Genomic DNA, 27718 nt, shown 5'->3' with positions numbered 1-27718 from the left:
GGCTGCTGTGAAGAGAATAGATAGAGGGGGAAAGAGTGAAAATGGAGAGAAAGGTTAGGAGGCCAGTGCAGGGGTCCCAGGACCAGGGTTTGTAGTGGAGAAGGTGAGAAAAGGTCAGATGGTCAGATATTTTGTGGGTAGAACCAATAGGATTGGGTGATGGGATGGATGTGGAGTGGAGTCAAGAATGGCCATCTGAGCTGGGATGTCATCGAGTGGACCGTTGTAACAGTTGAAGTAGCACGACACGAAATAGCAGCAGCTTAAACCAGATAGATGTTTATTTCTCTCTAAATAGAAGCCTGGGTAGGAGGCTGGGGCTGCTGTGGCAGCTTCGCGCTCATTAGGGGCCCAGGCGCCTTCTGTCCTGTTGCACCAACTCTCCTAACGTATGGCATCCATCTTTTGGTCCACGTCTGTCTGCACTGTAGCCAGAGGGACGAGAGGAGAGGGGAAGGAGAAGTCATGCTCCTCGTTAATGGCACAGCTTGGAAGTTGCACAGATCACTCACTTCTGCTCATCTCCCATTGGCCAGAACCTAAGTCACGTGGCCACGGCTCCTGGCTGGGAAGCTGAGAACTGCAGTTCTTACTGGGTAGCTGTATGCTCATCTAAAAGCTCTCTCACGTTAGAAGGGGAGTACAGTCAAGGCTGTTCTGTTCAAGCCCTTCTTCTGAAACCTAAAACACACGCTCTGCTTTCCTAAAGAGGCAGCCTTCAGTTGAGTCCAGAATCTCTGGGCGATATACCATCCAGGAACCTTTAGATTAAAATGCAAGTTATCAGCTGCTTTCCCCTCCCCGCGCCCCCGCCCCGCCATGTGCTGTGGTGGAGTAGGATAGGATCATGGAAATAGCTACCATTTCGAAAAGGGAAGAATGGGGAGTACAGATCCCTCACTGGTCCACAGCCATTGTCAGCTCCTGCCAGGCTGTGGTAGGGGGTCTCCCTGCCTGGGCAGTGGTGGGAGTTCCTGAATCAGTCCTTTGGGGCCAGGTCATTGGAGAATATCCCCTTCCTGGGGCTGAACAGTGTCTCCAGCTTGTTTCTTTCAGGAGCCTGAAGGAGTTGGCTTTTTCAACCCTACTTGATCCCCAAATTACCAGACTCTGAGCAAACTTAGACTAGACTGTGGACGTGCCTTAGGCAGACCTGTTTTCCCTTTTATCTCTGCAGGCAAATCGGCAAACTGCAGCTTGAGTCTGTCTCATTCTTGCGGAACTTCTTGCTTAAAGTGGCAAGAAGCCAATAGGCACCCAAATTCCGAATTGTTCAACCAGTTCCCCTAGAATTGTAGGCCGTGTAGGCATGCAGGCTATTTTCTGAGGTGTCACAGGTTTTACCAAACGTTTTATTGTGGCCTAACAAGGTTACCGGCCTTCCATCCTGCAATATCTGTGCCCATGCTGAGCCCTAAGCCTCTGCCACGTATTTATATTCTGTTTAGGTTGATTACTTCCAGGTTCCAAATTCTATATATTAGTTAAGGTATTGGTTTGATTGCTGCAGCAGAGAGAGCCAAAATAATAATGGTTTAAATAAGATAGAAGCTTATATTTCTTTTAAGTAAAAATCTGGGTAGGCGGTTGAGAGCCGGTTTAATAATTCCATGATCACTAGGGAGCCAGTTCTGTTTAGTGCTGTGTTATCCTCTGTATGAGGCATCTAGCTTGTAGTCCAAGATGGCTGCTTCAGTGCCTACACGCACATCTGCATTCCAGTCCTCAGGGACCAAAGGGGAGGACATGTTCCTGTCTGTCAAGGGCATGATCAGAGATGTCACACATCATTGCTTACATCTCCTTGGCCAGAACGTAGTCACGTGGCCATAACCAAATGCAAGGGTGGCTGAATGTATAGGAGGAGGAAGCAACTAGCTATCTCTACCACAGTGATGCCAAGAGTTTTAGCCTTCACAGTTTGAAAAATGGAGTTGCTCTGTACTGAGGTGGGGAACACTGAAAGAGGAGATTAGAGGGAGAAATTAAGCTATCTGTTTTGGTCGTATTCTTGTTATATTGTTTATTATTTGTCCACTTGGAGATGTTAAGTAGGTTGTTGGATGTATGTTGGGCTTGCAGTTCAGGAAGAAGGCTGGGGTTGGGGATACCAATCAGGACGTTGTCAGTATATTTAAAATCATGAGAATGGACAGATGACCTAGGGAGTGAGCCTAGATAGAAGAGTGGAGGTCAGAGGACTGAGCCTTGAGCCTCTCCAGCATTTAGAGATGGGAAGGAAAGAAGACCCAGATGACTTCGCTGGTGGTGCAGTGGTTAAGAATCCACTTGCCAATGCAGGGGACACGGGTTCGAGCCCTGGTCCGGGAAGATCCCACATGCCGCGGAGCAGCTAAGCCCGTGCACCACAACTACTGAGCCTGTGCTCTAGAGCCCGCAAGCCACAACTACTGAGCCTGTGTGCCTAGAGCCCGTGCTCTGCAACAAGAGAAGCCACCCCGATGAGAAGCCCCTGCTCGCCATAACTAGAGAAAGCCCGGGCGCAGCAACAAAGACCCAACACAGCCAAAACTAAAATAAATAAAAATAAATTAATAAAGAGAAAAAAAAAGAGGACCCAGAAAAGAACTGACAAGGGATAGCCACTGAGATAGAAGGAAAGACAAGAGAGCCTGGAGTTCTGGTGTCCAGGAGAAGAAAGTGTTTCATGACAGAGGGCAGTGTTCAGCTCTGTTGAATGCCAGTAAAGTAAATTAAAGGAAGACCAAGACTCAACGATGGGATTTGGCAACGTGGAGGTCATTAGTGACCTCGACAAGACCAATTTCATTGCTGAATAGGTTCAAGACAGAATAAGACAGAACGGGATGGGAGAGTACATAGCTCAGAGTGAGGTATCAGCTCCAGGGGCATACTGGGGAGCCATCCATACACTGTGAAGCCATGGGTTTAAAAAGTGGGAAGAAGATATTTGGCGAACATATCTATCTATCTATTTATTTATTTATTTATGGCTGCGTTGGGGCTTTGTTGCTGCGTGCGGGCTTTCTCTAGTTGCGACGAGCGGGGGCTACTCTTCGTTGCAGTGCACGGGCTTCTCATTGCAGTGGCTTCTCTTGTTGCGGAGCACGGGCTTTAGGCGTGTGGGCTCAGTAGTTGTGTCTCACAGGCTCTAGAGCGCAGGCTCAGTAGTTGTGGCGCACGGGCTTAGTTGCTCCACGGCATGTGGGATCTTCCCGGACCAGGGGCTTGAACCTGTGTCCCCCGCATTGGCAGGCGGATTCTTAACCACTGTGCCACTAGGGAAGTCCCAGGACATATCCTTTTAAATTTTATCTTTTACCATTTCCTATTATGATCACTAATTCCTTTATTCATTCAATAAATATTTACTCTTTACTCTGTTCCTCTCTTTCCCGAGGTAGGAAGTAAAGGTGTGCAGGTAGATTTGTATATTATTCCTAGCAGGGTGTTTGGGGCCTGAAGAGTTCCAAGTGTAAATTTTGAACCATAATCTGGGCACACTGAATCATACTACAGTTAATCTTTAAAACATTTAAGAAAGAGTGGCAAATAGGTATATGATAAAGTATTAATTTTGTTTGTGTAGTTTCAGCAAATATATGTGGGATGTTTACTCTCTGCTGGGTATTGAGGGGTACATGTGTGGAGATACCGTCTCAAATATGAGTGAGACCTGGTCTTCACCTTCAGTGAGCTTGTACTGCAATGGGGAGACAGGAACACAGCCAACTCCAAGTAGAGTTCAAGGGCTGAAATAGATATTTAAGTAAAGGAATACAGTTGATGGAGCAGTGAATCCTGACTGGGGAAATCTGGGAAGGGCTCTGGGAGGATTTGAGTTAGTCTGTAAAGATGATCAGAATTTTTGACATTTAGAAAAATCTGTGGTGAGGATAAATGTTTCAGTTATTTCTTACTCTGGGCAAACTCTGTTACATTCACTCTTTGAAATTGATTGTAAAATTTTTAGAAGCACTGAAGAAGCATTGGAGATGGTGAAAAAATCTCTGATATTGGTGGGTGTTTTGGGGTCTGAAAGGTTTTGCCATGTGATTATCGAGCACAGCCAACTGTGTAACCCCAAACGCTCCTAAACCAGTAAGTGAGCAGAAGCTGGAGGAGGAGGAGTTGAGGAGAAATAGGAAGAACAGAAAAGGTGTTTCATTAAAATCGCTTCTCCTATCCTGATATTAATCACACTGGCTGGAATTGTCTATTTGTTTGGCGTATCTCCTACTGCAGCATAAGCCCTGAGTATTCTTGTTTTAACTGTTTTTTAGCCATCTCTTAGCACGGGGCTTGACACAGGGTGCCCCACGGTAAATAGTGGCTGAGTTCACGAATTGACTACAAGGCGTCTTTCCGTGACTCCCGGTTCTTGTGCTGCAATCGTTTTTTGTTTTGTTTTTGCTGTTACTACGTAAAATTACGTTAGGTTAAGATAGGCACTGGAAAGAAACCTTATTGTCAGAGCTGTGAGTCAGAGTCAGATGTACCTGGGTGACCCAGGGCAAAGTACTTTCTGAGCCTCAGTTTCCTCACTTGTAAAATGGGGGTCTGCATACCTATCCGTGGCATTGTTCTTCATATTAATTGCAGTGATACATAAGGTGCTGAGCTCAGTGCCCTGGCAGAGCATGGAGGGACATATTAGCTCTCATATGTCCCTTCCTGGGACAAATTATCTCTCTTTTCCAGAGTAAGATTAAGTTGTACATGGTAAGAATTTTAGTTGGTGCTCATATAGCACCTACCAAGCCCTTTGCACATAACAATGCGGAGAGCGTAAAAGGAGGTCTCTTACTTGTTAAGGTAGCAAATAGGCTGAGGCTTGTGTGAAAGGTTGGGTTGGAATCCTCTCCCCCAGCTCCTTAAGCTTCCTAAAGTCTCTCCTCACCCAGCTGCCATCTTTTGTGTGAAGCCACAGTGTTATCACTTGGCACACCTCCTCTTCCTTTTTCCTAAAATCTGGAGTGATCAGGTGGCCTGCATGTACTAAGGGGGTGAAGGAAGAGCGAGGAAGTTTGAAAGGAAGGGAACTGTGCAGACAGGAGAAACACGCTGCGTATCAGGACCAAAACCCAAAACATGAGGTGATTCAGTCTGCTCAAGTCAGATGACGTGTTTTGTCTTCTGAAGGGACTGTCCCCTCCTGCAGGGCTGGAGAAGGGGAATCTCTGAATGGGATGACACTGTGCGAACTGCTTACCAGCTGCCCAATCTTTAGCATCATTTGAAAACAGTAGTCAGGCTGGGCAAAGAGGTCGCTTTTGAGTCCTAGTATTGAGAATATCTGGCCTTGACTTAATTAACTTTCTAATTAAACATTGTGAAATGTATTCAGTGCACATTGTTTCTTTGCTCCCTGTCAGTGTTTGGTATAGATTCTAGATGTGTAATACTGTCATGGTAATTAGTTAAATTTTCTGCCTAGATGCGATGGCCCTTTGCTTTTATGGGTCTTTTTGGGAGCTGAACTCCTTGGATTTCCAAACAAATCATCATGCACATCTGTTGTCTGCCAGACACTCTTCTAGGGTCATATTAGGTCAGGGTCTTTGGTCAGACCTCTCTCTATACTTGTCACCAGGGCTGGCTTCGCGGACATGTGACCTGCAGTCAGAAGTGCCCCACACTTGGTCGAATGCACTGCTGTTGCTGTCCTGAAATTTTTAATACATTTGAGCAAGAGGCCCTGCATTTTTATTAGGCCCCAGGCCCCACAAATCCTGTAGCTGGTCCTGGTTTGTCACTGACTTTCTCTGTCCAGGTGGGTATATGTCTGGGGAGCGTTTGGTTAGAACCAAGCTTATAGAAAACCGTATGAAAGCTCATCAAAGACCGATGTTCAGGTTTTAATGGAAAAAATATTGATATATGTCTGACTCTAATGCCATGTCATTAAGAGAATTTCTTGAAATTTTTAACAAGTTTCTACTTATACACAATATTGAATCTTTGGATAACTCATTAAACTTCATCAAATAGATTCACTTTTTTTTAATCAATATTTTTACATAGAGGCATTTACTTCCATATTATCGTTTTCATGTTGCGTATCTTATTTCTCCAATCTCAATGAAACCTCTTTTGTATTTTATCAAATACATTGGTCATATTTTTTTAGTATAAACACTTGTTTTCATGAATTATGGATTGTTGTATTTAAAAACTATAATTCGTGTTTTAAAATTTAAAAATTTTTTGATTAAAAAGTGTTATCCAACAGCTAGTTTTCTATATTATTAGTGCTTATCTGTAAATACTTCTTTGTGCTGGCCAATCAGGTATTATGATTGACCCAAAATAATCATACACAGCTTTCTCATTTTCAAAAATAATAAAGTACATTTAAGGTTAGAGATGGGAAAATTCTGTATGTATGAATGCCCTGGTGGGAAAAACTTATTTCTGAGAGGGAAATGAAAATTGGTGGAAAATTTAAAAATATCTAACAACCTTTATAATCTACTGAGTAGAACTTTTTATGTGTGATTTAATTTACCCATAAAATTATCCTGTTTAGGCTATTGAGGGATATGAATATTTAGAAAAAAGCAGGTAGTAAAGTTTTTTTTTTTTTTGGCCACGCCATGCGCATGCAGGATTTTAGTTCCCCAACCAGGGATCGAACCTGTGTCCCCTGCAGTGGAAGTGCGGAGTCTTAACCACTGGACCGCCAGGGAAGTCCCTTTTATTTTTTTAAAATTAATTTAAAAAAATTTTGAGGCAAGATGAAGGAAAAATTTTAAATGCTAAAAAGCAATAGCAAAACCCTTTTACCTTACTGTATATAGATCTGCCAGAGGAATTTACACTTTGGTTTCAGCAATAATTATTTTGTGGGCCAGTTAAAAAATGTTAACATTCAATCTACACAGAGAAAAAAATGTATAGCCCCTTTGAGCTTTGAACATCAGTTATGTAGAGTAGACGTTTAGAGTGTCATTTACGACAGTTTTGTTTTAGGATGCTACCGTATGACAGCATATATATGTTTATGTTTGGTGAACATTAATTAATTAATTAGCTTTCCACTTTTATGTTAGTTAACCTTTTAGTTATGATAAATACAGACCAGGCATCACTTCCGTGGAGTTTCATCACAGGAGTGCCCAATTTTTTTTTCCTTCAAGGCCAACTTGGGGCAGATGGGTTGGTCATCTGCAGGGGCTTTTGTGTGTTTGTTCTTTTTTACTTTGTATAAATGTCCTCACACTCGAATAGTTTGGTGATTTCTGGTCTAGGGAAATGCGGATAAAGCAGCCTTTTGCCTTGAGATGTTATGATTAGAATGGCTTGTGAGTGGGAGAATTTTAGTGAATGCCAAGTGGAAAATATGCTTGTGAAAGTGTCCCATTAGACACCTCTTAGTCTTTTTTTTTGGTAATTTTTTTAAAATTAAATTTATTTAATTTTGGCTGCATTGGGTCTTCGTTGCTGTGTGTGGGCTTTCTCTAGTTGTGGCAAGCGGGGGCTACTCTTTGTTGCGGTGCGCGGGCTTCTCATTGTGGTGGCTTCTCTTGTTGCGGAGCACGGACTTTTTGGAAGTCCCTCTTTGTCTTTCTTGATGTTAATGTGGACAGGTAACAAAGCACATTGACCCGTACTGGAACGAGATGTTTATATGAAAGTATTGCCATTTCTGTTTTTAAAAAGGGCTGAGTGGCATTTGGGATGATGCTTAACCTGTAGGAGGAACTTAAACATTAATGATCCATGTTAGGAAGGAAACCTTTATTCATATCAAGAATATGATGGGGCTTCCCTGGTGGTGCAGTGGTTGAGAGTCCACCTGCTGATGCAGGGGACACGGGTTCGTGCCCCGGCCCGGGAGGATCCCACATGCCGCGGAGCGGCTGGGCCCGTGAGCCATGGCCGCTGAGCCTGTGCGTCCGGAGCCTGTGCTCTGCAACGGGAGAGGCCACAACAGTGAGAGGCCCGCGTACCGCAAAAAAAAAAAAAAAAAAAAAAAAAAAAAATATATATATATATATATATATATATGATGGACAGGAAATGGCCAGAAGTCAGTGTTTTCTCCCTCTGAAAGAGCCCGCTTTCCCCATCCCTGCTATATAGATCTGCTAGAATATTGGCGTTGGAGTGTTCAGAGTTGGTGTGAATGTAGAACTTTGGTAGAGATTAGAGAAAACGCACGAACCCTGCCCCAGAAGAATTTACACTTTTGTTTCAGCAATAATTATTTTGTGAGTCAATTTAAAAACTCTTTCCACATAGCTGGGCTTCAGGAAATTCTTTAAAATGTTTAATACTGCCTGTTTCACTCGGTCATTCTTAAGTGACCAGGAACCATTCTGTGAGAGAGTGTCAGAAGTAGCTGCTACTTGGTCTGTAGGCTCTTCTCGTCTATTTAAGGGCCACCAGGGAAGCCCTGTAAGAATCATTTTTTAAAAGTCAGATCGAGTTAAAATGATCCTACCCTCAGGCTGTTTCTCTGCTCTGTAACGTTAGGCTCTTGATTCTAGTGGTTTCTCCTAGTTTCACAGTCAGCTAATAGATCCGATGTTTTTCACAGATCTGATGTAGCTGTGCTGTTCATTCATACCGTTTGGGTGAAACAGAGCCCTGAGCCAAAGGAAAACAGCGTCTGAGCCTAAAAGGGAGGTGGGCAGAACAAAAGGATGGGGGAAACTTGGAGGCTGAAGCTACAAAAAAACAATGACTGTTTACTGTGTGTCAGGTGGGTGCTTGGTTTGTTCAGCAGATATCTACCGAGTGCTCTCTGCTGTAGGCATTGTTGTCGCTGCTTGGGCTGTGGCGGTGAGCACGGTAGGCCAGGTCCCTGCTCTCCTTGTGCGGCACCGCGGGGAGGTAGGCCATACGCCCATGAAGAGAGACCAGCCCGGGTAATGTGTTGCGTTACCTTTATCTCTGATGACTGTCTTGCAAGATGAGTGATATTTATATCATCACCTGCTTCCAAATGGGGAAACCAAGACCCAGAGAGGTAACACAGCTGGAAATGGATGCAGCTGGGATTTTGACCCAGAGCTGGCCCCAGGAGAGCTCGTCCGTCCCGTTGAAGGCTGTGAAGACGGCACCTGGCGCAGCGATCGCTCACCCACTGCGCTCGGTCTCTTGTTTTACTTCCTCTTTTTTTCCCCCTTGTTTTACTTTCAAGCGGAATGCTTTTTTAAAAAAATTGCTCTAATATCAAATGTTGATGAAGAGTCTAGAATAAGTATTGTTATAAGCCGTTTATTATTTTAATTCGAAGTAATACCGTTAACTAATATTTTCAGTGTTACAGGGTGACTCAAGAAAGTACTTTGGATAATCAGGCAGCTTATGCCTTTGGTTCTTAGCTCTCTCCCTCTGGCAGAACGTGCTTAGGCACATACCTAACACATACCCAGGTTCTCCATACTATTGATCAGATGCAGAAAATATTGACATCAGTCATTTTTGTTGGACTTTATAAAACTCCATGTAATGAAAAACCCTGTAATCACTGCCTGGCACTGGAGAATTACTAAGGGTCAAACCTTTTTTCTCCCTGAGACAAAACAGTTTATAGTCTCTTTTCTAATGACAATAAAATCATTTCTTTGTCATGAGCCAGACTGTGGGGATGGTGGTTAGACTAGTTACGTAGGTGTGAGTGTCCTATGGTAAAGCAACCAGGGTAGTAGAGTTCAAAAGACAGTTAGTTTGAAAATTGTGTATTTTGCCAGCGACTGCTGGAACTTGGCCTCTGTAAGAATTTTGTACTTTATTTTTGAGAGATTTACTCAACTAGGAAAGTACTCATGGAGGAAGTCGGATAACTTACCTTGTCTGCATTCCTTTCGCAGGGAAGGGAAGGGGAGCCTGGCAGGCAACTGAGTGGATGTAGGTAAAGACAGACGCTGGAATAGAGGGGGCACCGGCCCGGGGGTGCTGAATGCAGGACAGCGAGACAGATAGCAAGTGACCACGAAATGGTCGTGTCCAAACCAGGACTCTTCCGAGCGTGGAAGGGGCTCTGTTAAAATTAGACAGGAGCACCTGGAGTGCACTGCTGGGATCCATGGTCCCCCTGCTGTGTGTGACACGTTTGGGCTGGGGAGGAGTGTTTGGGAAAAGCACTGATGCTTTAAGGTTTTAATCTGGGAGTCAGTCGTGAACATGGTCATCATATCCTTTGGAGAGGAAATGCAGTAGAGAAAGCAGGCTTCTTGTAGCTTTGAGTAAACATTTATTGAGTTGGGTGGGTAATCTGGAAAGAGAAGCAGAAAATGATTGGAAGACAGATTGCAGAGGTGACATGACTGGTCTACTGTTGTCTCTCTCTGCTGTGCTTTGTGTGTCCTGTGGCAGGTTTCAGCTGATAGGAGGGCTTGGTCCTTTATTTGGAGTATGGGATCTGGGCTCATTGAGCTGTTAAATTCATGTGTTACAACTTACGGTGCACAGTCACAGGAATGCGACCAGCTGTCTGTTCCTTTCTTCTGATACCTCCCTTTTATGACTTGCCATTAAAGGAAGGGTAGAGAACTGCAGATTCTACAATTAAATGTACTTTAGGTTCATTGTATTATGAGGCAGAAATAAAAATAGGAAACAGAAGGTAGAAGCAAAATCTTTGTTCAGAATCTCACCATCCAGGGATACCTGTAGTTTACATTTTGGTGTATATACTTTCTTCCACTATTCCACTATTTTTTCTAGGTTAGGTATTTTCCCCCCACAACTAAACCTTCTAACATATATATATTTTTTTGTCCCTCTAGAGTCATAGATTTTTGGAAATTGATTTTAGAAAGTTTTCTAACCTACCCTCTTCGTTTAAAATTATTTTTTTCTGATTATAAATTCAGTAGTATAGATTCACTGAATTCTGCATGATTCATTGTCGAAGACTTCCATAATCAGGAATAAAGGGAAAAGCAAGAATTACCTGTAAACCTGTTATCCAGAGAGAACCATTGTTAATTTGGCGGGGGGATTGCCTTCCCGGATTTTCTCAGTGTGTATATACTTCGCATACTCTGCTGTTTCCTACCTTTGTACCTCTGCTCTATCTAGCGTCCTCCCTCTTGAACATTACAAGTTTTGATTAATAAAATGTCCAGTTCACTCTGGTTCGAAAAACAAGATGCCACCTCTAGTCCTGCATTCCCCTCTTGCTGTCACTTGATCCCTTGGCTCTACTTTCACAGACTAGGCTCTTACAAGGGTAGATCTCTTATCCCCACTCATTTTTCAGTCCCCCCTCCTTTCCTGTGCTTTTTGGGGAGGCTTTTTCCTTCATCTTTCCACTTAGATTGCTCTTGCTAAGACCACCTGATTGACAAATCCCTTGGCACTTTTCAGAATGTGTTATTTAACCTCTCTTTGGATTTTGACCATGGTGACCACTTCTTCTTTTCAAAGTCTCTTCCTTTGGATATCATGGGGATACAGCTTTTCTTGACTTCTTTCTTTCTTTTCTGTCTCCATCACAGACTGCTCTTTCCTGTATACCTTAAATGATGATGTTTCTCAGGATTCTACTCTCGAATCCCTTCATTCCCTACCTTCAAGGTATATCTGTTGAATGAGTGAATGCATGCACGAATGAATACCCTTTTACTGGGCCTTCACTTATTTATTCTCCAGGTACTTATTTAGTGCTCCTGTGGTCCATGCTCGATTCTGCAGTCCTCAGGAGATGGATATGAACTAGATAGCAAATTTCTGCTCTTGGTACCTAGAGTTATCTGCCATGTAAGTGTTGGTACTGATGACTTGCAAGTACGTATCTCCTGCCTGCGATCTGGACCCAAATCTCCAGCCGCCCCAGCCTGGCAGACAGTGAGGGTGCGTGTCTTCTCAGCAGCTATACTTCTACACACGGCTCTGCTTTGGGGTATCACTGGAGGGCCACTAAGACTTGCTTCAGCTCAGTGCTCACTAGGAGTTCTGTTGAGGGTACATGTTTATGGGGGATCGAGTGAAGGATATGCAGCCCATTCATCCCCTGAGGAAGTGCTTTTTAATCTGTTCTGAGTCAGGGACCTCTTTACAAATCTTATGAAAACTGGAGATCCTCGTGACCCTCAGATTTTGAATCCGTGCCCTTAGTACTCTGAAGTCTGTCCTAAAATCAAGCCAGGCCACAAAGGTGGGGCAAGGCCCTCCTTCCTCATTCGGGCCACTCTAAACTGGATTGCTTCCTCTGAGTCATATTTTGGCATTAGCATCTGCCGATACGGAATATGTGATATGTGTTGTCGCTCGCATACTGTGTTGGTAAACTACATGCATAATGTGTACTAATCTCCCTTCTGGCTTTATCTGATTTTTTCTGTCATCATCTTATTTCTGTCCTAGTTTCCTTATCTATCAATGTTTGATTTTAACTTAATTAAGTAAATTAAAAATGTATTTTATGTGGTTTTTTTGTTAATCATTTTCGATCCTTGTTAGAACAAGGAAATGATAACCATAAATAAAACAAATGTCAGCTGCCTATAGGGCATTTCTGTTTAGATATTCTTACAGGCATCTCATACCCAGTAGTCTAATCATGACTCATCTTCTCTTCATAAAAACCCCTCCCTCTGTATTCTCAAGTTTTAGGAATTTTACCATCCACTTAGGTATCCTGGCCCGAAACCTAGACTCTCCACCCTTCCTCACATCTCACTTCCAAAATAATGACCGAGTTCTGTTGATTATACACATTAAATATCCCTGGAACTGTCGCTTGCAGCGTCCCCCTTGCCCAGGCTTGCTTTGTCCTGCCTTAGTCCATTCTTCACATGGTAACTAGAGTGATGTGTTTTAAAAGATAAATCTGACCCAGTCACTCCTTCAAAATCTCTTCCTTGCCGTCATGAAAAAGTTCAGCCTTAGGATGGTATTCAGAGCTCACCATGGGCTTGCCCCAGCCTGTCTTTCCTGCCTTGTGTCTTGCTTTGGCCATTCACACGCATCTTTAAGAAGCAGCCCAGAATTCCCTAAACACTGTGTGTTCTCACAAAGCCTCCCCACCGTTGCCAGTGCTCCTGTGTCCCTTTGCTTGCTGAGTCCTACCTGTCCTGAGGCAGAAACTCTAGTCAGGTAACGTGCACAGCGTGTTATGTTGTAGAATTTGTATGTTGCTTGACTTTCAAGATTACTCTTTGGGCTGATTCAGAAATGACTTACTATAGTTAGCGAAAGTGATTTTGAGCCCTGAAAACCTAATAGTGAAAAAAGCCAGGTGTTATTCTGTGCACAAACTATTGATCATGTCTTTGGGGAACTGAGTATTTATAAACATGTACACAGTAAGTAATACAGCAGCTTATCCAGCTTAAGCAAAAATAGGATTTATTTTAAGGATACAGGGGTCCTCCTTCTGAGCCCAGGGACAGAAGGATAGCTGGGTCACGGGAAGGAACTGGAACCTGGAATCGGAACGCTGCCAGGGCTTCCTTTGTCTTGGGTTTGTGCTTCATTGTAATCGCCCCTTGTACACACTGTGCATTACCTTCCCGCTGTCTCACTGTCTCATACTCATGGGCAACCCTGGCTGCTCCAACTTCATGCTTACTGTGTGCAGCTGAACACGGCTAGAGAAAAGCCAAGCCGGGTGGGCTGGTAGGTGTAATTTTTCTCTCAAGTTTTTATTCTGAAAATGTTCAAATCTGCAGAAAGATTGATCGAGTCACCTGGATGGATTCATCGTGTGTTAACGTTGCCTTGTTCCGTATTCACTTAGTATGTAAGTGTGTGTGTGCATGTAAACATACATACGTAAACATACATGTTGGTTTTGACTGAACTGTTTGAAAGTACAGAGACCCATAAAGCAGAGATGGGGGACAGGAGGTGGCCAGGGAAGGCCTCACGAGGAAGGTAGCATTTGGGCAAAGACCTGAGGAGGGGATGCTGGGCAGTTGTCTTAGAGAGGAGTGTGCTAGGGAGAAAGAGGCGGCAGTACAGGAAGTGACCCCTAACACCTGGACAGTGCGTGTGCTGAAGGAAAAAGAGCCTCTGCTGCACTAGACTGTTTTATTGTCAAGATATTCCCTGCCCCTTCCTGGCGGAAGGTTATGTTTCTCAGCCCCACTGGCTGCAGGTGTGGCCATGTGACTTGTTTTGGCCAATGAGATGTGAGCAGAAACGAATAGGTCCCTCCTGGGCCGGTACCCAGTGTGCACGCTCCTCTCCCGTTGCCTTGACAAGTGGGAGTGTTCCCTGTAGAGGCTACTTTGTCATCCTGGGTCCTTGGAGTGAGGACGATTTGGAGCAGAACAGCCCTTGCATCTGAATGTTTTCAGATTTTATAGACATAGTAGGAGATAATAATAGTTTCATTCTCTTCATCAGAAATTGTGTGAAAGGAGAAGGAAGATGGGCAAAAATAGAAATTTATTATGTATCATTGCCATTTTCATTTGCACTAATACCTATTGTAATGTAAGTATACCCAAATGGAATCACAGTGTGTGCCCTTTTGCAACCTGCTTTTTCAATTCAATTAAAAAAATACTGTGGTAAAATACATAAAACAAAAATATACCTTCTTTTAAGAGCAGGAGATATCTGAATAGGAAACACATTGTTTTCTTTAAAAGATATGGCATGACTGGGCTTCCTTGGGGGTGCAGTGGTTGAGAGTCCGCCTGCCGATGCAGGGGACACGGGTTTGTGCCCCGGTCCGGGAGGATCCCACACGCCACGGAGCGGCTGGGCCCGTGAGCCATGGCCGCTGAGCCTGCGCGTCCAGAGCCTGTGCTCCGCAACGGGAGAGGCCACAACAGTGAGAGGCCCGCGTACCGCAAAAAAAAAAAAAAAAAAAAAAATGTGGCATGACTAAGCTCTGTATGTATGTATTATATATGTATGTGTGTATGTGTAACCTCCCTATGAAGTGATAATGGATGCACCAGACATCCATTATCAAAGGAGAAGAGTTGCACTCTTCTCCTTTGTGTCTTTTCTACTCATTATATCTTGTACAGACCCTATTTTGCTGTATCATAATTGTTGATTTTCTTCTATGTCTTTCCCCAGTGGATCTGGAAGTCCTTAAGGATAGAGCTTATGACCCCAGTGTTGTCTTATTTTTAGTGCCTGCTACCGTGACTGGTGCAAAGTAGACAAAAAAACCAACAAAGGACTGAATTTGGGGGGCAAGATGATGTTCATGAAGTGTCATTTTTTTCCTGTTTTATTTATCGATACTCTATATATTTTAAACAAGAAAATGGAAATATTCTTTGTTTCAGAATACACAGTCATCAAAGAGGGAGATTTCTAATATTCTAATGTTGTTAGAATATAAATACAGTATCTGAAATACCAACATTCTATGCATAAATTCCTTTATTTGTAACTGATAATGCACCAGCACTGTGTCATCGGGCAAGTAAGGCTGCCTCCATCTGCAAGACACTGCAGCTTCAGAGGGGGTTTTCTTCTGTAAAAGATCAGTGGGGTTTGGGTAAGACTGTACCCTCTGGAGTTAGAGTGGCTACTCTTTGGCTTTCTAGCTGTGTGACCTTGAGCAAGTCACTTAGCCTCTCTGAGTTCAGCTTTCTCATCTATAAAATGGGAAAATAAATGTACCGTCTCTTTGGATTATTAACTAAGTTTATATACGTGAAGCCCTTAGAACCAGCATTTGAGACATGATAAGGGTTTGGTAAGTGTTAATCATATTAATGTTAATTTTTTTTTTGTCTTAGAGTTTGCAGCAGCCTCCCAAAGTGTCAATAATTGTCAGTGACTAACCTAGAAAACTTTATTATCTGAGTGCCGTATTCACTTCCTCTTTGCAGGAGAGGAGATGATAGGATTGTATTGAGAAGTAAGGAGACATGTACTTGTGTTCAGTTGAAATCTTTGACTTAAACTCTTGTCATTTCTTGCTGTAATGTTAGGATTTAAAGAAAAAGCATTTTTTCATATTTTTGGCCTCATGTATATAGGGTGACAGTGATAGACTGAGTTTAATATATTCTTTTTAAATGGGGATTTAAGTGACAAGACTTTGGAGCTTTAAGTGAAAATTAATTTAAAATTGTGAATTTTAGAAAGGAAACTTGTGAATTTTAGATCTCAGAGCTGTGGTGTTCAGATTTGAATGTATTTACTTTGAGATATATTGTTGGGCTTAGATATAGGCATATTGTGAAATTGTCATAGCATTTAATAACTTTTAGATATGACCAGCTATTAAAAAAGAAAATAAAACCTACAATAATAATCAAAACAGGAGATACCTCCAGAAGGACACCATCCCAAAGAGTAAATATTTGAAAATGTTTTTCTTTATGTTAGAATTTAATATTTTAGAATTTAATAATTTGGAAAAGTAAGATGCTTTTGTAGAATGACTGTTTACTAAATTTAAAACAGTGCCTTTTGGATTTATTTTTCCCCACACAAACGCTAAAAATAGGAGGATCAGTTTGGCCCATCCTGTCTTAGCTTCTGCCTCATGTCACCACAGTGGCCCTTGCTGTTTTGAACAGAGGCTGTTTTGAATCTATTTTTAGTTAGTCAGAAACGTGAGGGTAGGAAATGCTGCATCAAGATAAAACAGTTCCAGGGAAACCTCTATTTTATTTATGTTTTATCCTTTTTAAATTCTATTATTATTATTTTTTCGGCTGTACCGTGTGGCTTGCAGGATCTTAGTTCCCCGACCAAGGATTGAACCTGTGCCCCCTGCAGTGGAACCCAGGCCCACAGCAGTGAAAGCACTGAGTCCTAACCACTGGACCGTCAGGGAATTCCCGGGAAACCCCTATTTTAATGTCATTTGTGAAATAAGAACTGAAACAGTCAAGACAAGAAAAACTCTAGGAATGAGATTTCATGGTCAGTATGTTTGGGTTTGAGTTGTGGTTAGGTCGTAAGTTGAGGAATTGGAAGTTCCTTTTTTATGCTCTTGGTTTTTTACTCTGTGTGACATCTAGGAAGAAGTTCTTTTAAAAAGGACTTTCGCTTAACTTAAAAGACATTCTACCGCTCTTACCTGCTTATGTATAGAGTAGGCAAAGAGGAAAACGTTTAATAATACTTTGGTGTGTTGGGACTATTTTTAGTTTGTGTCTCATACGTTTTGCTTGTGATGAAAGTGAGGTCACGTCTCTTAATAGTCAAATTAGTTAGGTAGGCCTTCATACCTGCGATTGCTCAAAGCCATTCTCTTGAGAGTCTCCAGTCCAGAAATTCCCAGGGTCCTCAGGCTGCTAGGCCAGTTCAGAGCCACCACCATGGTGGAAAGTGGTCAGTCCACTGAAGGGCACTGTCTTCTACTGAGAGCATTGCAGCGGGGCCGCCCAGAGCACTGCCCCATCCATGGCTGTTTCTTCCCTTCCCAGCAGGTTTTTAAGATGGGGGGTCAGGACAGGTTCTGCCAGTCTCCTCCTACCAGCTCATGTTATGCGTGGACCTGTCTCTTTTCCTTACTCCACTCCTCCATCTCCCTTCCTGGTCCACAGTATATTTCACAAAGTCTTGATTCTTATTCTTTTTTTTAAACCTGTGTTTGTGGAGTGGTGGTGGGGAGGGATTAGGGAATCCCAGCACGGTGGAAATCTTTCTTCTTGGAAAATTTCCTTCAAGCCCGTATTACAGTGAGTCAGGACATTTATTCTATGTTTATATCACTGAGGAGGACATCTGAATGTAACATCTCAGGCTGAACTTGGCACCCAGTTTTGTTTTGTTTTTTTTTCGCGGTAGGCGGGCCTCTCACCGCTGTGGCCTCTCCGGTTGCGGAGCACAGGCTCCGGACGCGCAGGCTCAGCGGCCATGGCTCACGGGCCCAGCCGCTCCGCGGCATGTGGGATCCTCCCGGACCGGGGCACGAACCCATGTCCCCTGCATCGGCAGGCGGACTCTCACCACTGCGCCACCAGGGAAGCCCAGCACCCAGATTTAAAGTGGCTTCATATTTTTTTCAAAAGCAATGTGTGTGCTTTTTCAAAGGTAATATTATCATTCCCTAAACAGTAAATTTTACGTGCAATGCATTTTCTGATAGTTTTCATTTATTCTTTAATTCATTCAGCACATATTTAAAGAGCACCTACTATGTGCCAGGCACTCTTCTAGGCACAGATGAGCCATCAGAGAAAAAACTGAGAAAAGCCCGGGCCTGAAGAAACTTAAAGTAGGGGGATGGTGAACAAGCAATACACAAAGGAACATCACAGGGCTTTCCTGTTGGCGCAGTGGTTAAGAATCCGCCTGCCAGTGCAGGGGGCACAGGTTCGAGCCCTGGTCCGGGAAGATCCCACATGCCGCGGAGCAACTAAGCCCATGCGCCCTGACTACTGAGCCTGCGCTCTAGAGCCCGTGAGGCACAACTAGTGAGCCCGCGTGTCACAGCTACTGAATCCCACGTGCCTAGAGCCCACGCTCCGCAAAAAGAGAAGTCACTGCAATGAGAAGCCCGCGCGCCTCAATGAAGAGTAGCCCCCGCTCACCGCAACTAGAGAAAGCCCAGCAACACACAGCAACGAAGACCCAATGCAGCTAAAAAATTAATTAATTAAAAAAAAAAGAAACATCACATATGTAGTAGGTCAGTTAAGAGCCGTGAACATAGAATGAATTAGAGAACAGGGCAAAGTGGTAGTTTTCTCACAATTCTCTGAGGAAGGCACTGTTTATCCCCATTGTACAGATTCGGAACTGGAAGCCCAGAGAGGTCAGGCGACTTGTCTTGAGCCCACTTAGGTAGTGAGTTAGTAGTAAAGGTTGCATTTGAATTTCAAGTCAAGCACGGGCTCTTAAGTTTAGCTGCCTCTAAAGTAATGAAACTTAACTTCTAGCAAATCCCCAAATGCTGGTTTCCTTGAAAACTTAAAGTCTCTTCTGTTGTATTGGGGTGTATACACAAACACATTTTAAAATGAAAATACTGCCTTAATTTCAGTATCAGGTAGTAAGCACAGTGTTTGTGTAAGGTATTTTAATTTACACTAAATTTTAAAAAATGGAGAATCCTCATAAAGACGGTAGCGTTTCCAGTGGGCCTTGAGGGATAAGTAGGATTTATTTTTTAAAATTATATCGTATTTGAAACATGTAAAAGACTATATTTAACGTATAAGTTACGAAGAGTAATATGATGAACACCCGTGAACTCACTACCCACAGTTGTAAGTATACAACCCAATGAATTGTCACAGGGCGGACACACCTGTGAAACTAGCATCTCGTTAAAAAAGACAAAAGGCCATTACCAGCACCCGGGACACCCGCTCATGCCTCCCCCAGCCATCCTCCCTGTACCCCCGCACCCCCTGCCAAAGGTAACCACTATCCTGACTAATGTTACAGTTTAGTTTTTCTTGTTTTTGAAATTTATCAAAATGGAATCATGCAGTGTTTGCTTTTTCATGTCTGGCTTTTCTTTTTATTTATTTATTTATTTATTTATGGCTATGTTAGGTCTTTGTTGCTATGCGCAGGCTCTCTCTAGTTGCGGCAAGCGGGGGCTACTCTTCCCTGCGGTGCACGGGCTTCTCATTGTGGTGGCTTCTCTTGTTGCGGAGCACAGGCTCTAGGTGCGCGGGCTTCAGTAGTTGTGGCACGCAGGCTTCAGTAGTTGTGGCTGTGGGCTCTAGAGCGCAGGCTCAGTAGTTGTGGCGCACGGGCTTAGTTGCTCCGCAGCACGTAGGATCTTCCCGGACCAGGGCTCGAACCCATGTCGCCTGCATTGACAGGCGGACTCGTCACCACTGCGCCACCAGGGAAGCCTCGTGATTTGTGTTTTTAAAGAATTACTGTGATTGCTGTGTGGGGAATGGGTTGCAGAGGAATCTAGGTGATACATGCTTTCTTATCATTTAGGATTTTATTCTATACTTAGATTAAAAAAAAAAATCTCCCTAGCTCTTGGCAACCACCATTCTACTTTCTGCCTCTATGAAATTTGACTAGTCTAGGTGCCTCATGTAAGTGGAATCATACAGTATTTGTCTTTTTGTGACTGCCTTATTTCACTTAGCATAAAGTGCTTGGGGCTCATTGTGTTGCAGTCAGAATTTCCTTTTTAAGGTTGAATAATATTCCATTTATGTTTAGAGCACATTTTATTTATCTATTAATAGACATTTGGGTTGCTTCCACCTTTTGGCTTTTGGAAATAATTTTACTATGAACATGGGTAAACAAGTACATGTTTGAGTCCCTGCTTTCAGGTCTTTTGGGTATATACCTATGAATGGAATTACTGGATCATATGGTAATTCTATGTTTAATTTCATAAGGAACTGCCATACTGTTTTCCATAGCGGCTGCACCATTTTACATTCCCAATAACAGTGTACAGGGGTTCCAGTTTCTCTACACCCTTGCTAATAGTTGTTATTTTATGGGTTTTTGATTGTTTTTTTGATAGTAGCTATCCTAATGGGTGTGAGGTATTAGCTCATTGTGGTTTTGATTTGCATTTCAGAAATCTAAAACTTTGAAAGTGTTTAAAGAAAGGCAGATGGGGCCTCTGCCCTCACTAGGCCAGAGTGGACCCAGGCGTATCCATTAGGAAGCTTTTGCAGAGGTCCTGGTGAGAGAGGGTGGTGGCAGAGGAGCTGAGCGGGGAGGGTGTACTCCAGCAGAAGGAACAGGACTTGGTGGTAAATTGTCTGTGTTTGAGGAGGTGAAGGGCAGCAGAGAAGCTGGGAACACAGACCCTGGGTCTCTGGCTTGATAATTGCGTTGGGAACAGGTTGGGGGTGGTGTTTCTGGTCCGTCCCCCTCCCACGCCGCCCCCCCCCAGTGAAGTATTCCTGAGAGAACGACTTGTTAGCTTCTTTCAGTGAGGTGTTTGTTTTTTTTTTTAAGACACATATTCTTTTATTTCTGTTAAACTGAATATACAATTATTGTTCCCTAGGCAGCCAACTTTTACTTATAACTACAATTTAATTTCACGTTAACAAAACACAGACAGTGAAAAGACAACTTTGTGTAGATCTAATCACAATAGTAAATAATTTATACAAGTTTTTTTTTTGTGACCAAACAACTTCAGGATTTTGTGTAAATTCATCGATAGATGTATTTACAGCAGGGACACAGGGAGGGGCTTCTGAACTTTGGGGTCAAGAATCAGGATGTTCTTGTCTGAACAATAGAAGGAGCAGATTTCCAACAATGTTAGAATATGGCAAATAGGTTCTTAGTTCAGATGAGGTCCGTCCCCGTTAGCATTTGTCGTAATTTAACTTTTTCATCTAACTTATTCGTAATGGAAAGAGTGTGAGCAACCTAGTCGGTTTGCTTCTTTGATGCCTACTTAGAGCCAGAAGCCTTATCGTAATTGTTGCGTATGCCCACTGCCTGGGAGGGCAGGTGCTCAGTTTTTTGCCTGGTTATGAATTAGTGACTATCAAAATGTGGGGAAAACATTTCTGTGATCCACCGGGATTTTGTGGTACATATTTGTAATCACTTCATAACTCTGAGATGTCACTATAAGGAGGAAGTTGTTGATGATGTTTTTATTGAAATTAAGTAAGAAAAATCTAACCATTTTGTTCTTGAAAGTGAGAGTAAAATTTGTCCTAATATAACTTTTGTTAATTTCACTGTTTCAGTGACTTATATTTATTTCATATCCTACCTATTAATATGACCAAATTTATATAGTTTTATTACAATAACAACAAGCTTTAGTGTGTTTAAAAGTGTTGTATGCTTATTACAGATTCACAGTGTCACTCAAGAAGATTCAGTAAACAGAGGTGGTAAGGTGATTACGATGCAGGTTTTAGGGACCTCCCTGGTGGTCCAGTGGTTAGGACTCCGAGCTCTCACTGCTGAGGGCCTGGGTTCAGTCCCTGATCAGGGAACTAAGATCCCACAAGCTGTGTGGTGTGGCCAAAAAAAAAAAAAAGATTCCGTTTTTAAAATGTGAGGTGGTAGCTTATAAAAATACTGGTACACAGAGTTATCACTTGTCTCGAATGAGTGCTTTTTTCTCAAGGCGTATTTAGTTGTCAAGTTCTAGTATGCTTATTGATAACATTAACGTTGTTGTTCTTTGGCAGAATTGTGTTTCTGCTGTTCAGTTATGAAATGCCCTTTCGCTCTCATTGTAGATCCGACGGAGGCGCCTGGCACGACTTGCTGGTGGACAGACCTCCCAGCCAAACACCCCGCTCACCTCTCCCCAGAGGGAGAGCCCTCCGGGGCCTCCTGTAGCAGCCTCAGCCCCAGGCCCGTCCCAGAGTCTTGGTCTCAATGTCCACAACATGACCCCAGCTACCTCCCCCATAGGTGCATCAGGTAAGCCTTGCCTTTACACCTGGGACACATTTATAGTTCCCACAACTGTAAGCTTGCTCTTAACGCTTACAGTTGTGGCGTTTCCACAGCAACATAAAATGAATTGAACAATTGCTGAATTGAACAGCAACTTTTTAAAATCCTGCAAGCAGTAGTTTAAAGATTAAGATCATTAGAGTGTGTTTTGTTAATGTCTATTCATTTTGATAGTGATCTGTTGAAGCTACTTGTTTTCCTTTCTATAGCTTTCATCGTTTTGTTTTTTTTTTGCGGTACACAGGCCTCTCACTGTTGTGGCCTCTCCCGTTGCGGAGCACAGGCTCCTGACGCGCAGGCTCAGCGGCCACGGCTCACGGGCCCAGCCGCTCTGCGGCACGTGGGATCCTCCCGGACCGGGGCACGAACCCGTGTCCCCTGCATCGGCAGGCGGACTCTCAACCACTGCGCTACCAGGGAAGCCCAGCTTTCATCTTTTTTTTCAAACAGGGTCAGGTCTTTATCTCTGATGGCAAGGAGATTAAGACTAAATTTGGTTCTGTTGATTTCATGAGTTTGGTTGATGCTTTTTTTAAAGATAAAATAATCTGAAAATGCAAGATTAAACTAATGGTCAAAATGAAGGGAACTTACCTCCTTAAGCTTCGATCACGCCTCCACCCACCTACTCGAATGTGTGGCCAGTTCTTGTTGGGCTTGAACTGTCCCTGCCCTAACTGCAGGCTGCGCCGCGGATCCCATCTCCTCTCACCTACCCAGAGCCGTTGTTCCAGCAGTTCCTGTCTCTCTCCTGCTTCATCTGGTTTTCCATCTCAAGTGGAAACCTTTTATTTTTTCTTTTAACAGCCATTGTGCATGCTGTTCCTTCTCCCCTCTTGGGAGTAAATAGGAACTCTCTTGATCTCATATACCCTGCCGGCTTCCACCCCACATCTCTGCACCCCTTCACAACAGAACTTCTGGAAAGAGTTGCCTGTCCTCAGTCTCCTCCTTCTATCCTTGTACCTCTGCTGAGTCGAATCCCGTCAGGTGAGGCCTCCCGTGGCCCGCTCTGAGTCACTGTCTGATCTGACTTGTCAGCCCCATTCACCGTGGATTTGGCCTTATTCTCCTTGAGGTGTCTGTTTGGCTCCGGAGCATCACACTCCTGGTGTTCATCCTGTCTCCATCTGTTCCTTCTTAGCTCTTTGTATGAGTCTTTTTCGTTTCTCTGGCTTCGAAGTGTCAGGGTTCCAGGACTCAGTTAACCTCTTGTCCTCTCCATCTATGCTTATTCTCTTACTGATTTTATCCAGCTTCCTGGGTTTAATTGGTGTTTCTAATCTGATGATGCCTAAGTTTATATCTCCAGCTCAGACCTGTCGTTTGAACCTCAGACTCACACATCATCTCCTACACATCTCACAGGTAACACGTCCAAAATCGAGCTCCTGATATTTCCTTACATCTTGTCTTTTCCTAGGACCCCTTCTCAATAAATGACAACTTTTTTTTTTTCTAGTTACTTAAGCCTAAAACATTCTCTCTTCTTTTTACCTCATATTCTAGATCGGGGGTCAGCACACTCTTTCTCTAAAGGGCCAGATAGTAAATATTTTTGGCTCTGCAGGCTGTGCAGTCTCTGTCACAAATATTCTTCTCTGCCCCGTAGCACAAAAGCAGCCATAGGCAATATATAAGCTAATGATCATTGCTGTGTTCCAATAAAACTCTATTTACAAAAATAGGTAAGAGTGGCCTGTGGACTGTAGCTTGCCGACCCTAGCTCTAGGTCTATCAGCAAAATTTAGAACCAGACCCGATTCTCACCATCTCTTCTCATCTCACCACCTCTCCAGGTTCAAGGCACTAGCATATCTTGCCTGGATTACTGGAGTGGGCTCCAGACTGGTCTCTCCATGCCTACCCTTGCTTCACCTCAGTCTGTTCTCAGTGTAGAGCCATACTGGATCCCACTAAAGCATAAGTACAGCATTGTATGACAGCAGCGTTATTTTTTACAGCAAGCAGGATAGTTACTATCACAAACCAACAGACTCGGGCGACTCTGAATGGTTAGTTCTTGGCAGTGCACCTCTCTGCTGTTAAGTCCCAATTATGTTTCTCATATAATCATCATTATTCGTAATCATAAATAGGTAGATATTATTAGCCATGCTCTTGGCAGGTTGGATAAACAGATTTTTAGGGATCTATTAAATAAACAAGTTTAAACAAAACAAAGTAGAAAACGAACCCCTCGTAAGACAGGTCACATCATTTTCTGTTAGCTCCCGACCTCACTCAGAATGAAAGTCAGAGTCCTCACCTCGACCCGGGGCCACATGTGACCTGGCCCTGCCCAGCCCTGCCCTCCTCTCTCACTGCCCTTCTTGCGCCCTCTGCTCCAGCCATACTGGCTTCCTCTCTGTTCCTGGAACATTCCAGGCATGGTACCTAGCGGGGGCCTTTGTATTTGCTATTTCTTCGCCTAGAATGCTCCTACCCTAAAGTCCACATGGCTTTTTTGTTCAGCTCTTCAGTTGTTTAACCAAGTGTCACTTTCTCAAAAAGGCCTTCTCTGGGGCTTCCCTGGTGCCCACATGCCGCAGAGCAACTGGGCCCGTGAGCCACAACTACTGAGCCTGTGCTCCGCAACAAGAGAGGCCGCAATAGTGAGAGGCCCACGCACCGCAACGAAGAGTAGCCCCTGCTCACTGCGACTAGAGATGAATGAATAAATTAATTTTTTTAAAAAGAGGCCTTCTCTGGCCACCTTGTATAAAAGTGCAACCTCTATCTGACATAGACACTTTTTCTTCGAGCTCCTGTCACCGGCTGACATAGCATGTATATCACTTGTATATCCTGTTTTCTCTGCTTCCTCTGCTAGAGTATAAGTTCTGCGGGACAGGGACTTGTGTCCATTTTATTCACTGCTGCGTGCCCAGTGCCTTAACAGTGCATGCCACGTGGTAGGCATTGAATAAAGATCTGTTGATCAGTAAGTGGATTGCAAGAGCAAATGACCAAAACAACATAGGCATGTGTAGTTCAAACAAAAGAAATCTCAGGCAGTTGTGATAGCTTTCTACAAAAACATCATGAGGAGGAGGCCGGCTTATGCTTGCCTCCTTTGGTCCTAGATGGTAAAAATAGGGCCATTATTTTTACCTTCATTATTTTAATGAAGCTAAATAATAGCTTCATTATCCACTGAGCATGAAGGGACGACTTCTGTTCCAGAATGATGTGCTTTCTAACAGAGACAAATACTGGGTGGGCTGCCACCCATGGGAAGGAGGTCCTCATCCGGGAGTGACTTGGCAGTCACCTGGCAGCCTTCTAAATTGAGATGCTTTCAGTTACAAGTAACTTTCAGTTAAAGTAACTGAAGCTGCAGTGGGTCCTACAAGTTGTTTCTCCCATCTAGTCCCAGCTTTTTTTTTTTTTAATTTAATTTGTTTACTTATTGGCTGCGTTGGGTCTTCGTTGCTGTGCGTGGGCTTTCTCTAGTTGCGGCGAGCGGCTATGCTTCGTTGTGGTGTGCGGGCTTCTCATTGCGGTGGCTTCTCTTGTTGCGGAGCACGGGCTCCAGGGGCACGGGCTTCAGTAGTTGTGGCACACGGGCTCTAGAGCGCAGGCTCAGTAGTTGTGGCACATGGGCTTAGTTGCTCTGCAGCATGTGGGATCTTCCCGGACTATGGCTCGAACCCGTGTCCTCTGCGTTGGCAGGTGGATTCTTAACCACTTCACCACCAGGGGAGTCCCCAAAGTGATATTTTGTTCTGTTGTTTTGATTTGATTTTAGTTACAATATTTAATTTATATTGATTCTAGATAAAGTCAAAGAGACCCTCTGTTTTTTTAAGTTTAAGAAAGAAGTGGAGGGCTTCCCTGGTGGCGCAGTGGCTGGGAGTCTGCCTGCCAGTGCGGGGTACATGGGTTTGAGCCCTGGTCCGGGAAGATCTCACATGCCGTGGAGCAACTAAGCCCGTGCGCTACAGCTGCTGAGCCTGCGTGCCACAACTGCTGAGGCCCACACGCCTAGAGCCCGTGCTGCGCAACAGGAGAAGCTGCTGCAATGAGAGGCCCGTGTACCTCAACGAAGGAGTAGCCCTGGCTCGCTGCAACTAGAGAAAGCCCGCATGCATCAACGAAGACCCAATACAGCCAAATAAATAAATAAAAAGAAAGAAGTGGGGTCCCTCCTAGATTCTAGATGGTGTGTAGAGATTGGGGAACACTGGTAGACATAGTAAATTCTGGGGAGAATTGCCCCACTTGAGCCTTGTGAAGATCATATGGAGGGTTGAGGAAAAAAAGAATTCAGATGATATTCTTGTTTTATAAAAATATTGCAAATGCAGTATATTATACTATATGATATACTCTGGCACTCTATTAGTATAGGGTTATTGTATACATAGTATAGCAGAGCACCCTATGTTACAAGTATAGTTACTTAAACAACTTATTGTAATTATCAACTTAATTTTAGCACTGGTTTTTACAAGGTGGAGATTTAAAAGCTGCTAAATTGATATCCCATAAAAATTGTTGAACTTTATTATTTTATTAAAAAGTTGTCAGTCCTTTCAGTGTGGTAGGTAAAATGATATTCTCTTCAGGACATTGTTGATGCTCTGTTATTTACTCTTCCAATAAATATTTATTGAGGACTTATTTTGGGTTACACTGGAATTGATGATTTAAAGTTTTACTGTCTTCTCTAAGCTTATTTCAAAATTCTCACTACATCAAATGCTTTTGGTATTTTACTTGAATCTACTTATGAATAGTAAAAATTTAGTTTCTCTTTCCCTCCTGAGTCCTGCAAAAGTTTTAATAAACGGGTCTGGGACTTCCCTGGTGGTGCAGTGGTTAAGAATCCGCCTACCAATGCCAGGGTCACAGGTTCGATCCCTGGTCTGGGAAGATTCCCACATGCCGCGGAGCAGCTAAGCCCTTGTGCCACAACTACTGAGCCTGCTCTCTAGAGCCAGCGAGCTACAACTACGGATCCCGCGCCACAACTACTGAAGCCCGCGTGCCCTAGAACCCGCACACCGCAACTACTGAGCCTGCGTGCTGCAGCTACTGAAGCCCACACACTCTAGAGCCTGTGCTCTGCAACCAGAGAAGCCACAGCAATGAAGAGCCCACACACCGCAACAAAGAGTAGCCCCCGCTTGCCGCAACTAGAGAGGGCCCGTGCGCAGCGACAAAGACCCAACACAGCCAAAAAAAAATTAAAAATTAAAAAAAAAACCAAACAGGTCCATGTTAAAACTTGCTGTCAGGCATGGATAAAGTCTTCAACGAAGAGAGACTTGAAAGGGTGGCAAGTGGACTTTCTTGGGATGCTGGGAGGGTTAAAGTCTCCTCCACTTGATAGTTGTTTCAGCTACAAGTGATAACTCAAATTGTTTTGTTTTGCTTTTTAAAATATATGAGCCATTTTCCTTTCAGCAACATAGGTATATATTTTTTAAGTACTTGAAAATGCCTGGGTAAACTTTTTTTT

General features: G+C 43.5%; 1 protein-coding gene across 10 annotated transcripts in view; it reads left to right on the top strand.

Moving 5' to 3' along the window:
- Positions 1-27718, top strand: part of UBE4B (ubiquitination factor E4B) — a 110736-nt gene that overhangs the window by 6768 nt on the left and 76250 nt on the right. For 4 of the 10 annotated variants that reach the window (XM_089901686.1, XM_089901661.1, XM_089901657.1 and 1 more), the window contains one exon: positions 22029-22215. The exons of 3 other annotated variants lie outside the window; for them this stretch is intronic. In XM_089901686.1, the coding sequence (XP_089757812.1) occupies positions 22029-22215 (187 nt within the window). 3 more of the 10 variants (XM_089901659.1, XM_089901665.1, XM_089901671.1) reach the window with 3 other exon arrangements.

Source organism: Delphinapterus leucas, chromosome 1 (assembly GCF_059928025.1).
Source record: "Delphinapterus leucas isolate spDelLeu-1000000601 "Yukka" chromosome 1, BTC_Dleu_Yukka2, whole genome shotgun sequence".
NCBI classification, from domain to species: Eukaryota; Metazoa; Chordata; class Mammalia; order Artiodactyla; family Monodontidae; genus Delphinapterus; species Delphinapterus leucas.
This window is presented reverse-complemented; position numbering and strand designations above follow the sequence as displayed.